Genomic DNA, 15,146 nt, shown 5'->3' with positions numbered 1-15,146 from the left:
CCAGTTGGTAGGGGTGAGATTTCCAAATTCTTCCCTTTCAGACTTTTCTGGTTATCAACAGTGACTTAGACACTATATGCCAAATTTCAGCCCTCTGATTAGCCTGCATATCTTTACTGGCTGGAGATACATTTTAAGTCCACTGTTTGAGGATGGGATATACAAATGTCAAATGTTCCTTCCATCTTCCGATTTTCACCAGTGATGGGAGCACTTTGGACTATGTGTGTGTCAAATTTTAGCTTCTTAGCTTAGCTTCCACTAATTAGGTGAAAACTTTCTGTTGAAGAGATGCTATTTTAACCTTAAAGTAATTACCCTAACCTGGAGACCCTCTTTTGCTCATGGTGGGAGCATTTAGCTTCCTGTTCCATGCACACAAAGGCTTTTATCACACCATCACCCTGCCTCATTCACACAATTTTACAGGTGAGCTAGGCCATGTTGTCTTTCACTCACAACCCTCCCTTGTTTTTTCACTTCTGCCATCTTTTTTCTCACCATGGGAAATCCGTTAAGGAAAAAGCGCAATGCTTTCTGATTAGTAGCATTAGGAACCCTACTTCTAGAAGCACCCAAACTCCCCACGGAATCCCGCCAACACAGAAAGCAGGCAGATCCTGTGCCTTACCTTCCATATGAGGGAACCCACAAAATATCCCACCGCAAAAGCATACAGCTAACAATGGGATCCCTTGTGAACTGGCAAAACAGATCCATATGATGATAATGTCTTGTGAAGAGTCAATCTATTCTCTCACAGTGGCTAGACTTCATTTAGGCTGCAATCTTTTACCCACTTACCTGGGAGTAAGCTGCCTGGAGCTCTATGGGACTTACTTCTGAGTAGCTATGTATAGGATAGCGCTGTTAACTTATTAATTTACTAGTCCTGATGGCTATGTGCTACCTCTAGTACCAGAGATAGTGAGCCTATATACACCAGTTGCTGAGGAACATGGGTGGGAGGGTGCTGTTGCACTCATGCCCTGCTTGTGGGTTCCTGGTCGACAGCTGGTCGGCCACTGCATGAACAGAATGCTGGACTAGATGAACCCTTGGTCTGATCCAGCAGGGCTCTTCTTAGGTTCTTAATTTATAGCCCACCTTTCTCTATACAATACATTCAAGGCAGCTTACAATGAATCAGATATAAACACAATGATAACACAATAAAAAAAAACCCTTCAAAATGATAAATTGCAACAGACTAACATAATCTTCTAAAGAGGCAACATTCCTACAAACAGGCAGTGATGGGGCCAAATATACCTCAGTAGCAGTGGAGGCTGGTGGTTTCTATGTCAGTGAGGTGGTGAATGCACACCCAGTTTTGGTCAGAATCAGTCAGAACTCTGATGGAGCTATCCAAGGTATGGAGCCCCTTGGATAGCTCCGTTACAGTTCTGACTGGTTATGACTGAAACTTGGAGTGGAGGCACTATGCCACTGACACTGGAGCCACCAGCCTCCACTGCTCAGCAGGGAGGCTATTTCATAACCTGGATGAAAAAGCCCTATCCCTTCTGGACACTTACCACTCTGCTAATGGTGGGCAGAACCTGCACTGAGCAGGAGGTTGGACTAGATTATTTTCAAGGGCCCTTCCAATTCTAAAATGCTATGATTCTATGACCAAAGGGCATCAGTAATGGAATGGAGTTCTCAGGAGATTTTTCATGGGAGGAGATATTGTAATGAAATGAACCATGCACAGCATCCTTTTGCAGAGAGGTATCACTGGGTTGAACCCAGAATGAGCAGCAAGAACCACACTGCTTACCTGTAACTCGCACTTTAGTGTAACTTCTTCCAATATCCTCTTTTCATGTTCCTTTATATTGGTACTGTCTGCAAAGAATGTATTGCTTCCAAACCTTTAACAGGAAATTGGAAAAATACTATAGGAAAAAAACATGAACCTTTAAGAACTTTTGTAAGATTGGTCACAGGAATAGAAATAACTAATTAGCCCTAGTTGAATAGGAGTTAACTGACTGCAACATCCTGAGAGATGCTGACATCTAATTAAATTTCTTTTAGAGAACCAGAAACAGGATAGTGTAAGTGCAGATGGACATGAAAATGTGCTACTGTGTCTAAGGTCTATTACCAGCTTTCTGACTTGGAGTCAAAATAAACATGCAAAGCTAAATGTAGTAAATAATTTGATCCAGTCTGAGCCAAAAAGGAAGTCAGAGAGGAAAGATAGTTTCCACTGGCTTGCATCCTTTGCTGCTCAACCACTGGAGGTAGTGTGATGAAGGCCCACTATATAGCAACCTTTGATCTCATACCCACCATTAGCATTCTGGCAGACAGTTGTTAACAGGCTTCTTGGCAGCCTAATTTCATAGCCACCTGGCTGAACTATAGATCTTGCATTTCCTAATGGATCTGAGGAGGAGGAGGAGGAGAACTCTTGAATGTTGTTTCCCTTTGCTGCTGCTTAATGCTTAAGAAATACTAATATGAAGGGGTCATAATCATTCTATCGTTTAAGGATAATTTTATATTGTTGTATAATTTTATAAACTGCATGTTATCTCAGCTGCTACAACTGATGAAGGCAATCACACATTTCTAGAATACAAGACTGAAAAAGTGTATTCTGAAGCGAAGAGGTCTGTCTGCAATTAGGCTGATGTTCGCCTAAAGTAGGGGTGGGTGACATGCAGCCCTCCTGTCCCTTTCTGCAGGGACTTCTCCCCCCCCCCCCGCTACTGCTGCACCACCAAAATTCAGCAGCATGGTGACAGTGAAAGGGGGACTTCAAAATAGCCCCCTATTTTAAAGGGGAAAAGTTGTGGTTTGACACCGAAATTCAGTGGCAAACCACAGTGGTAGCAAAAAGAGTCTATTTTAAAGCAAAATAGACTGGTTTTGCCACTGCCATGGTGTGACTGCAATTTTTTCTTTTAGAAGAGGGGGTTATTTTGAAGCTTTTTTTCCTGCTGCTGCTAAGCTGCCAAATTTCACTGGCAGCATTGGCAACAGCAGGGCAGGGGTATGGACCCTGTTGGGATCCTGGGGGAGGGGGCAGTGTATCCCACCTGACCTCTGGAAGTTGCCCACCTCTGTCCTAATGGCTTAGACCCAACAGAGATGGTCTCACTGAACTATCTTTAATACTGTCCTATTAATCGTAGGTCATGTTACTTTTTGCTAGCGATGCTTATGTGAATTTTTTTTCAAGAAAGGTCCAGAGCTATGAATCGGTAAGTCCCTGGTTTGAATCTCGCCTCTGCCATGAACTCACTGGGTGCCGTTAGGCAAGCCGCTCTCTCTCAGCCCTACTCCAATGGGAGCTTCCCCCCCCAACGCAAATAGCAGGTCTGGGTCCCCAATCCAGATTGGGGTTGCAGTGAGGGCAAAGGATTAAAGCCACCCCCCACTCATGCTAGGATCTTACTCTGGGCTAGACCCCTGCAAATGCAATTTAAAAAAAAAAAGCAATTCATGCTAATGCTAGTTATGCAATTAAGGCTGCATCTAGTTTGGCCCTTAAACTAGATATAAAGTAGAATTGGGGTCAGATTCTGGCACAGAACATTCAGAACTAAATTAACAATGCTAGATAAAAGGAGAAATCATGATGTTGGTCAAAGGCTTGGTTTGATTTGCTGCGTAGGCAGCTAACTGAACACAAAGCTTTTTGTGCCAACAAATGTCATTCTTTGCCTGCCCACTAGCATGACTACAGAATCTACAGAAAACCATTTGTTCTAATTAGCAACATGCCCTTTTCAAGTCCGTATATAGAATTTTAACTAATATTCTTTCCAGGAATTATTCTGATTGGATCTCAGCACGAAATGCACTTAAAACTAGAGTAGTTCATGATAGTGAGGGTATCAATTATGTCAGCAGGAAATAGAAGTGAAGGGCAGAGAAGAAAGATACTTACCCTATTCTTTTCATTTTTCAAAACTCTTGATGTACACTACCACAGCTTAAAATAAATGCCCTGTGCTATTCATGTCAATGACACCCCTTGGGGCAACTATTGTTTCACTGTTTCCTGACTTGAACTTAACTTGATATTTGCTCCCCATTGTTTTAAGGATATGCTGGTTGTTTTAGAACAACATCAAGACTCCCTCGCTGAATGTAACCGGTAAAGTTCCTTTCTATTCTGGGATATAGATATAGATATACACACACACACACACACACACACACACATATATATCCCAGATAGATAGATGACAGATAGGTAACCTTAAGCTTTAATTTGAGCCAGTGTTCACTGGGGCTTAGCTCTGAAACGCAGATGTTGGCGGGTAAGAATTAGTCTCCATTAGGGTGGGAGTGGGCAATGTATGGCCCTCTAGATGTTGTTGGACTGAAACTCCCATCAGCCCTAATGAGTATAGCCAGTGGTGAAGGATTATGGGACTTGCAGTCCAACAACATCTGGAGGACCACATGTCCCCCACCCCTCCCTTAGGAGAACGGGTTTATTTCTCTTTTGTGATGGCAACCAAAACAGTGGGTTGTGCATGTGGCATACAATTTTTTATCGCCCCATCATCAAATTTTACAGGGGGTTCAGATCACCTTGTTCGCCACTTGTGTTATTCTGTCTTATTTCTCAACACGGAAATTCTGCAGGAAAAAAAAGACAGAATGCACAATGCCTTATGGCTGTTAGTACTAGGACCCCTCCCTAGGACCCCTCCCTCTAGGATCACCTATAGTGAAATCCATGCAAGAAAAATGCACCCAGTCGTGATCAAAGTGATCATGTCAACCAACTCTCTATAAGTCTAGCTAAAAGGTTCGAGTGCACGCTGAACATAAAAGCTGTCCAAAGACTCATAAGAACAAACTGTGGACTGTAGTTCCTGTCTGCTTAGTCTGTTGTGCTTGTTGATTTCTGTTTAAGATGTTTCGTTTCAAAGACCAGGAACAGCAAAGTCAAAATGTCCTCAAAAGCCAGCTCCCACATAGGCATGAAATTGACAGTCATGGCCGTAAGATGTAAGCAACGTTTGCATTCCGGGCTCATTTACTGGTGAATGATGAACAGGCGGTGGGGAAGCTGTGTCTGATCACTGCATTGACAAACAGCTAACATTGAATATGCTGTGGAAGTAGCTGTCACGTTTTACAAAACCATTTGTTCACAAGGGCTTAAACAAAATAGTCTGCTGGTATTCCAGAAAGTTTAAATGTTCTAAAGGAAAAGGCCAGTATTCTGAGGAACTTAGGGTGTTTCCAGGGGAAGCTTTTAGTGTGCAGTCACCCTGCCTCTTCCACAGAATGTTACAGGAGGTCTAGATGATGACATCTTCCATTTGTAGCCCTCCTGAATTTCCCTACTGCTTCTTCTGTCTTTTTCCTTATCACAGAAAATCCATTAAGGATACAATCCTACGTATGTTTAGACAGAAAAAAGTCCTACAACTCCCAGCATTCCCCAGCCAGCCATGCTGGCTGGGGAATGCTGGGAGTTGTAGGACCTTTTTCCTGTCTAAACATGCATAGGATTGTGCTCTAAGAAGAGTAAAACAGAATAGCTGCACAATGTCTTTTGATTGGTAGTGCTAGGAGTCATTTATCTGGAAGCCTTAGTGCCTACTGCAAGGGGCTAGGTGTCTTTACACTGAAGAAAGTGGAAATTGCTAGAAATAAACCCTGCACCTCACAGGAACAATCCACAAACTGCAGTGTGTGGTGCCTGTTGTTTCCAGACCTTTCTTTCTCTGTTGGGATAACAGAAAGCACTATTAAATATATGTCTCTTTCAATCAAATCCTACAGTTGTCTAATTATTTCTGAGCTCCTGTTGATTTTCTTGAAGGTGCTGAATCAAATGAGCAAAACAGATGGAAAGGGGGTGACGTAAATGGAACATGAGACATGTGGGATGAAAGAAGTAGATGAGTGATTAGAAGTTCCCTGCCCTCCATTCCACCCAGGGAAGGTCAATATATCTTTAGAGGCTAGGAAGGAAATGTCTTTAACTTTCAGTAGAGATATAAATACAAAAGAACCCAACACAGAGATACAACTGTCGTGTTGAGCAACACCTGGGCTTACATTTTGAGGAGTTTGGAGCCATTTATGCCATTATCTTAGCTGGGTTTTGCAGAGGAATGAAACTAAGTTTGTACATGTTAACAGCTTGAATGTTAGCAGGTTAGTGGGTGCTGGATGCCCAGAAGCTCAAGGTGGTACATATGGTTCTCCACCACCACCGCATTTTCGCCTAACAGTCCTGTGAGGTAGGTTAAGCTCAATATGCATCCAGTAAGCTTTGTGGCTGAAGTGGGGATTTAAACCCGGGACTCCTCAGTTCTAGTCCCAACACCGTAACCTTTACACTATACTGGCTCTCATTGCTTTTAGTCTATTAGTATGTCTTCGTGTTCTAACTGTGCATTTATTCATGTATTGATTAAAATGTTTATAACGTGCTTTTCCATTTGAAAATCAAGAAGGCATCTAACAATAATTAAAGTCCAGTACTTTGATTTGGGCCCAGAAACCAATTCTGAATCAAGGTAAGCTGTATTCAGATGTTCCAGTCCAGCGATAAATAAGCTTGCGAGAGAGGGAGCATGCTAGCCCTGCCTACGTCTGTTGCCATTTCCGTCACCCTCTACACATGGAGGATTACTTTCTGAGGGGAGAATCTTCTCTGCCCTTGGATACTCAAAGTTCTAAATCACGTGGAGAGCCTCCACAGACAGAGGCTGCTCACCTGTTCAGAAAGTCGCCCTCCATGCGTAGAGGGTGATGGAAACTGTGATGACAGGGGCAGGGGCAGTGCATTTCTCCTTGTGCATGTACTCAACGCTGGATCAGAACTCCTGAATAGGGCTTGAGTTACTTTAAAATGGTATACAACGGCCCAAGTGGACAACTCCAGTTAACAACAACATGACCACCTTCTGTACCTTTTCAAGGGCAGCCGCATGTAGAGCATGCTACACTAGTCTGTTCTGGATATGACTAAAGCATGAATGACAGTAGCCGGATTGCTTTTCTCCAGGATTAATCGCAACTTGCAAAGCAGCCCTAACTGGTTAAACATGGCAAAGCTGACCTCATAGTGTGTAGTCAAGCTGGTGGCATAGGATTCCTGTTCAGACCTTTCAACATGATCTTAGTTTTTAAATGCCCTTTATACCAGAGAGATTCTGAGTCCTCTGGACAGAAATACCTGACCTCGTACCAGTGCCCTAAAGTTTTGCATGCAGAAGTCCCAGGTTCAGTCCCTGACAGTTCCAGGTAGGGCTGGGAAAATCCCTGCCTGAAACTCTAGAGATAGCCTGCCAGTCAGAATAGACAATATTGAGCTAGGTGGACAGATGGTCTGATTTGGTATAAGGCAGCTTCCTATGTTCCTATGAGGAGGATGGGAAGGATGGTTCTATGCCACCTCCAGTATCAGAGGCAGTATGTCTATGTCCACCAGTTGCTGGGGAACATGGGCGGGAGGGTGCTGTTGCACTCATGTCCTGCTGGTGGGTTTCTGATTGACAGCTGGTTGGCCCCTGTGTGAACAGAATGCTGGTCTAGATGGACCTTTGGTCTGATCCAGCAGGGCTCTTCTTAGGTTTTTAATCACTTCCATGCTAGTGGCTGCCGCTATTGCTTCTATCATTATTATTAGATCTATTTAATGTCAGCATATTTATTCATTCATTTATTTCAGTAGTTATAGCCTGCCTTTATACTTGGGTATACTCAAGGCAGCATACTAAGTTTAAAAAAATACAGAAACAAAATATGCTAAAATACAATTTTAAAATAACATTAATTCCACGAAGCAGCAATAAAACAGCAACCATAGAACACACTAGTAAAACAGCAGCAATATAACGCATTATCTGGTTGCCCTAACTAAAAAAAAAATGCCTACTAGAATTTAAGTACATGCTTAAAAGCAGGCAAGGAACCCATCTTGGGAGGCTATTCCATAATTTTGGTGCCACAACCAAAAAGCCCTCCCTCTTGTCCCCACCACCCACACCTCTGTTGGTGGGGGAACTGTGAGAAGGACCTCAGAAACAACACTGCTGTTTTGATGCCCTCTGTGTCTCTCTTCCATTGTTTTGGCAGGTGCTGGACTTGATGGAGTTGAAGAAATTAAACGGCATCCCTTTTTTGCTACCATAGACTGGAATGTAAGTAATTCACAAGAGTAGCTCATTGTACTGTGTGATTAGTCAGATATGCAGCTCAATCCAGCATTTTTCCTACTGAAGGACAGCCCAGCTTTGTTACTGCTTCTCCTCTATTCTGGAAGGCTTTTGCCCAATCCAAATATCCTAGCCAGTTTAGAAATAATGTCAGAACGTATCTAGGTGTTGAGGATTTTTTTTTAACGGAGCCCTTCCCCTCTGGATATAATATGTAGTCCATAATACTTTTTTCTGTTGGGTTGTTATGTTTTATTTTCTGAAGATGGTTTATCAGGTCTCCTCCATGCTCAAAGAGCTAAATAAAGCACCTCAGTAGCACATGGCAAACAGTAGTAGTAGTGCCATTGCTGCTGAACAGTGACCAGGGATGATGGCGTCCCATGGTTTTGTGAGCAGCCATCGTTTCATGGCAGCAGAGGCAGGGGGCGGCTGGGATGGTGTTGTCAGCGTTGCAGCTGGTGAATGGCTAGCAGCACTGTGTGTTATGGGGTAATCTGTTGGGGGGCGCATCCTGGTGATGGGTGTGGCCAGAGCCAGAAGTGGGTGGGGCCACGCCTTTGCTCTCACTTTGACACCCCTTTGCGCTCTCTTTGTCCCTCCCCCCCCCCCAACTAGAGGGCTGCCAGGGGAGAGACGGATGGTTCTTGCCTGAGGTCTGAACTGATCGCTTGCAGAGGGCTTTTGAAATTAGGCTGAGGGGAGCATGGAATAAAGCCAAGGGTTGCAGATTGCCCACCCTTAATGTGGAAAGTATTTCAGACCAGTGTTGAACTGATCTGGGGGAAATGGCATGTAGAGGACATTTTAAACTAAAAGAGCAACAAATACCAACTCATCGCAGGGATTTTTGTCCACCTCTTATGCACAGTGCTGTCTTTGCTAAGAACTCCTGGTCCCCACTCTGGCTGTCTTCACACCTGGCATTTTATTCCACTACAAACCATTCCTTTTGATTCCTGATCCTTTCCAGGATTTAGACTGGCCCTGTATACAGGTGTCTCTCATAGCACGTCCTCCCTCCACATTATATCTTTTCATGGCTGGGCCGAACTGCACAGAACAATCAGGACAGAAGGGGGCTGCTGGCTCCATGCCACCCCGATCATTGGTTCCTGTAACATAATTGATGGCTCTGCCCCATCCCTCCTCTCCTCTACAGCAGGAGGGAAGTTGGAAGCAGTTGTAGAGATCTGGATAGGGGGCTATGGGAGCTGATCACTTCCTTCCTCTGAGGGAGAGAGAGTCTTCTCAGTGGCTTACCTTGAAGTTGCTGGTGCTGCTAGCCCTTCTCTGCTGAATATGTCAGTTTGAGATGGAATTAAATGCAGTATATTGCTTGCACTACCAAGTTTGAAGGGTATACTGATTTCCGGGTTCCCAACTACAGAAGTAAGAAATCCACAAATGGACTCGTATACGGTCAATGCACCAAGCCGTCCCTAGCAGCAGCCCCCACCAGGTGACCACTTCATGGAGGACACCTTCTTCATTAGACCCAGGTTGCTCCTCCCCTCACGCTGTTGTTGCTCTTCCCCCTTATTCTGGCTTCCCAACAACCCTGCAAGGTGGGCTAGGAGAAGAGATAGTGGCTGGCTAGGTGGGAGGTAGCACTGTGGAAAACCACCTCAGCATTACTGCCTTATCTAAAACAACTCCACACCCAAGAAGGAAACTATTAAAAATGACGATTCCAAGCTCTGCATGATAAATTTATTCAGGGGAGGAGAAAAGGCACTTTTAATACCCATTGAAATCCTAACTGTCAAGCCTTTCTCCTGCCTGGCTGAGAAGGGAGACTCCTTCATCCACCCTGGGAGGAAAAAAGCTCATCAATCTGGTGAGCAAAAGGGAGAAGAAGCAGTCAGTGGAGTCAATAGGAGGGGGAGGTTCAAAGTAAATTCATTGAAGGGGATGGGAGACCTTAAGACTGCTACTCTAAGTAGACTTACAATGCACTCCTATGCATGCCTACTCAGAAGCAAGCCACACAGGTTCCAATGGCACTTACTCCCAGGAAAGGAAAGCCGTACAGCCAATGGGTTTATTCAGAAGTAAGTAGGGATGTACAAAAGTCACTTACCTGAACCAAAATTTGATTCGCGGTGGGGGGGAGGCGCTCCGTCCCTCCCCCCCAAATTCTGGCCGGGGGAGAAGCGCCCTGTCCCCCCCCCGAAATTCTGGCCGGGGGGAGGCGCCCCGTCCCTCCTGCCGCGAATCCTGCCGGCCGGGGACGCAAATGGTGGCGGCTGTAGCCGCCGCCATTTGCGTCCCTGCAGTCAGCCGTGATAGGCTACGTAAATGTTTACGTAGCCTATCACGGCTGTATTAAAAAAAAAACAACAACCGCGCGTACGCAAATGGCGGCGTCCATGGGCGCCGCCATTTGCGTTCCTTATTTTGGCATGTCTAGTCTACGTAAACATTTACGTAGACTAAGATGGCGAACATAAGGGGAACACAAATAGCGTTCCCCTTATTTTCGCCATAGTCTACGTAAATGTTTACGTAGACTAGACGTGCCAAAGTGAGGAACGCAAATGGCGGCGCCCATGGGCGCCGCCATTTGCGTACGCACGGGTTTGTTTTTTTTAACTCAGCCGTGATAGGCTACGTAAACATTTACGTAGCCTATCACGGTATTTTTTTAAAATCTAGCCGTGATAGGCTACGTAAATCTTTACGTAGCCTATCACTTTTTTTTTTTAACTTGGAAATGGCGGCGGTGGCAGCCAGTCGGAAGACCAGCTGCTGCCGCCGCTGGAGCCGCTGTCGCCAGGGAGATTCGCACAAGGTAAGTCCCGTCCCGGGGGGGCGGGGGGGCAGACCGTTTCACCACCAATTTCGGGGGGCTGAATGCGCTGGCATTCGGCCTCCCCGAGATTCATGGCAAAATTCTCTGACATCCCTAGAAGTAAGCATTGCTGTGTTCAAGGGAATCTCGGAGCCCATAGCAGAATGGGAGAGAGGCAGAAATGGTCACTGGAAGCAGTCAATGACCTGCCCGCCTTTCCCATCAGTTTGTTGTCATGACAATGTTATTCAACACTGCCCAGCAACACCCCCAGCACATGCCCACACAAAATGGGACAAAGCGCTAAAGGGGGGTGAATTGCAAGCACAGAAAATGCCAGGTTTTCCCCGTTCTCAGATAACACGGGAAGAGGGAAGGAAAGTTGTGAGATAGCAGGAGGAGAGCAGCAGCAGCATCTAAAGCTCCCATGAAAACCAGTGATTAAAGAAGAACTATCCTGCTAAAAAACTCAGGTGTGAAGAGAGCCACTGACTGATGGAGGCCCCATTATATTTCCTCCTCCAAGGGAAATGCCCTGCAACCACACCCTGTTCTCTGATATACTTCTGGCAAAGCCACAGAAACCCAATGTAATAGGGGTAAAACATCCACCAAATCGTAACAGTGACACAGGGAGACTAGCCAGCACCACGTCACCCAAACCAGAGTTCATTGCACATTGGTATTTGTGGGTATTTATGATGTTCAGCTGGAAACTTGGACTGTCCTATTAAAATAAGAGAGAACAAAGAAGTAAATGTAATCTGTCACAGACTGTTCATCTTGGGAATAAGGATATGGTTGGTATCCTCAGCAATCAAGCTAAGGGTATATAGAATTTGTTCCGTAGTTTTAATGGGAAAGAATGAACTTTTTCACAGTCCTGTGAGAAAGGAGAGTGCTGATCATATCCTGCTCCTGAGAATCACATTTCATTGAAATTGGAGGACTTTTTTCATAATGGGCACATCGTTCAGATAAAGTTTCTCTGGATTCCACCCAATACAATTATAAGCAGGGTCCTAACTGTAATGTTTTGGTGTTCTTAGGCATAAACAGAACACTCCAAATACAAGGTTGCAAAGATAGCTCTTACTGAGTGAGTCACAATACAAACTTGCATTCCCCCTCTTACAGTATTAGGTGAGTCCTTTTATACGAATCAGTGTAACACTCAAATGAGTCCCCCCATACAGCACAGCCAAATACAAACACATATCATTACACTAATGTTAATATGTCAGCCTGGTTGTCCTTATAGTATCCTAGCCATAGCGTGGCAATGGCACTTAATGGAGCGCTTGAGTGTAACTTTAATACTTAAAAAAAAAAAAAAACCAGTAGCAGCTGATGGTCTGTTTGATTTTATGGTTCTCAGAATATGAACCAGCATGAGTTCTGAATGGAAGCTGGTCCTTTATGTTGCATAATGATGCCTCCAGCTGCTAAAGAGGCAGCTATCCTTTGTCAATAGGGAAAGGACTACAGAAGAGGAAGGAGCTAGTATAGGTGCTTTGTTCTGATTGCTATTATGACAGAAAAGGGCTGTGATGAGCTTATTTCTATTCCCCAGCCGCATGCGTCATATTCCCTCTTATACTTCTCGCAGTATTCAGCATGCATTAATACTAAAGAGCCAGGGCATGAATACTGATGGGTTTTATTAAGAACGAATGAATGGACCCAGCTTCGCATGGTTGGAATAGTCCTTACTTTGATACAGCACAGCCTTCAAGCAAAGTTATACAGCGGCAGAATTGGACACATTGTGCTCGGCCTGTCTGAGTGAAGCTCCGCCCACTGGCAGCCCCAAGGCACAGCCCTTGCCAGGCTGCACCCATGTAGTCACTGTCTACTCCATTCACCTGACAGGGCAGCTGTATAGCTCTGTCCTCCTTGGCTTCAAATGGTATCAATTGTAAAACTATGTGCTGGTTCGGGAATTCTGCCACCTGGTGACTGGAGATGGTACTGCAGGCTTCAAACACATGGACATATGTACATTAATTAAAATTAATTAATGCATTTTTAAAAACCAAATAACCCTGAGGTACACACCTCTAGAGCCCCCTTAGTATTCATGCCAAGTTTCAGTTGTCTTGAGTTTCACAATCTTGGCGCTATGGCTCCAAGTATTAGTGCTATGGTGCTATGACAGACAGACACACAAAGAAAAAATTCCTTTGATTCACTATTAGATATGTCCAAAGGTATTCAGACTGCTTTTCATTAAATACTCATAAGAAAAGTAATGTCTTTTTAATTACCAAGCCATGTTACTTTTGTAATATTTAGTTTTCTACACAGTTGATGGAAACATTGCTTCTGAACAACATGACCAGAATAATTTACCCAATTACGCCTCTCATTGTTAATCATAAATAGGTATTTAAGGCTGCCAACTAATTAGATGTTTTGTATTCTAACAGCAAAACATGTAATAAAAATAGTTATTAAAATATTGCAGGGTTTTCAGTGCAGGTAATATTCTGAGGATGTTTAGCAGAGCAATCCTGTATTCACATTATTCTGGGACTAATTGTACATGGTGTGGGAAATGTGGATAGGGAGACATTTTTCTCCCTCTCTCATAATACTAAATCCCAGGGTCACCCCATGAAGCTGATTGGTGGGAGATTCAGGACACATAAAAGGAAGTGCTTCTTCGCAGTGCATTGAACTATGGAATTCGCTACCACAAGATGTAGTGATGGCCACCAATTTGGATGGCTTTAAAAGGAGGTTAGACAAATTCCTGGAGGAGAAGGCTATCAATGACTACTAGTACTTATGGCTCTACGCTACCTCCAGTATCAGAGGCAGTGTGCCTATGTACACCAGTTGCTGGGGAACATGGGTGGGAGGGAGCTGTTGCACTTGTGTCCTGTTTGTGCATTTCCTGTGGGGAGCTGGTTGTCCATTGTGTGAACAGAATGCTGGACTAGATGGACCCTTGGTCTGATCCAGCATGGCTCTTCTTATGTTCTTACGGTCTTAGAGATATACTGCCATTATGTCAGCCAGGAGGAGAGGGGGAAAACACACACCCAGAAAATACAACAACAGTCTAAAAATGGCAGACACGCCCACAGCATCCCTGGAAACTCCGCCAGTGCTCACTAATTGGGGACTGTGCCAGAGGTGATGCCCATACACATTATGCAGACTTGGAGGGAGCTGAGCCAGGGATGTGTCTGTCACATTGTCATTCTCCCAACATACAAGAAACATAGAGAACTAGGTAGCAGCCACAGGCGCAGCAAAGGGAGCCCTATGGTGTTGTCTGTTTAAAGCAGCAACAAGCACATTATGGAGATCACTGGTTTGAATCCCCACATAGGCAAAACATTTTACCTCCTCCCAAACACGCCCCACCCCCGGCCCATCAAAGAAGGACATGTAAAAAGGCAACAGAAATCAGCAAGGGAATGTAGTGCAGTCTGGAAAGCAAGCACAAACATTGCCCCTTGGATTGTGTGGAGAGCCCACAACAGCTGCAGTATTGTTTTCATCACTCCACTGTACCAAGGCACCGGCACAGGCTGAAGACTCATGGCTGGGATTGAGATGCAGTGAATTAATTCATCCAATCCTTACAGAAAGCCAACTGCAGCCACCCCTGCCTAGTGCAAAAAGCTGCAGAGGAGAAGGATTTTTTGCCCAGTTTTGCTGCGCCATTCATATTCATTCAAAGAGAGTGGCCTAAATTAAAAATAGAAATGAATTATATGTGCTTATTAACATAGAAATGGAAAAGTGATTTCCTAAAGGGATCTAAAGTGATGCCCTTTTTTGGCATCTTCTGACAGTATCATTTTGTCAGTGCAATAGTTCAGAGATAATGTTTTAGAAGAAAATTCATCCTTGTGTCTGCTTATTGGAGAGAGTGTGTGTGGAGGGGGGTGGGCAAGTGTGTTGTTCAAGGCAATCATTCCTTTGTCACTTACTCAGCTGCATTTTCGCATGGCTGTGCGTCACTGGCTGAAGCTCTGTCTTTCTATTTCTGGAATATATCTGAGGACCAACTCAGTCCTTCATAAAAGTAATTAGCCCTGTGCAGACACTCAAACGGGGGGTGGAGGGGGGGGAATACATGGGTAGGGAGGGGAAGAAGCACAGGACTGCACCTGCTGGCACTGACCTCAACCTCCATGTGCTGACTGGAACACGTGCACAGGCATTGGCTCTGAGATCATGAA

At 44.5% G+C, this 15,146-nt stretch overlaps 1 protein-coding gene across 1 annotated transcript in view; it reads left to right on the top strand.

The window, feature by feature from the left end:
- Positions 1-15,146, top strand: part of RPS6KA2 (ribosomal protein S6 kinase A2) — a 186,090-nt gene that overhangs the window by 132,994 nt on the left and 37,950 nt on the right. The window contains exon 11 of the mRNA XM_084827999.1: positions 8,074-8,138. Coding sequence (XP_084684125.1) covers positions 8,074-8,138 — 65 coding nt within the window. The remainder of the gene's footprint in view (positions 1-8,073; positions 8,139-15,146) is intronic.

Source organism: Heloderma suspectum, chromosome 1 (genome assembly GCF_057233095.1).
Source record: "Heloderma suspectum isolate Gila_16-S chromosome 1, 16-S_ref, whole genome shotgun sequence".
NCBI classification, from domain to species: Eukaryota; Metazoa; Chordata; class Lepidosauria; order Squamata; family Helodermatidae; genus Heloderma; species Heloderma suspectum.
Note: the sequence above shows the minus strand (reverse complement) of the source record. Positions and strands in the feature narration are given on the sequence as shown.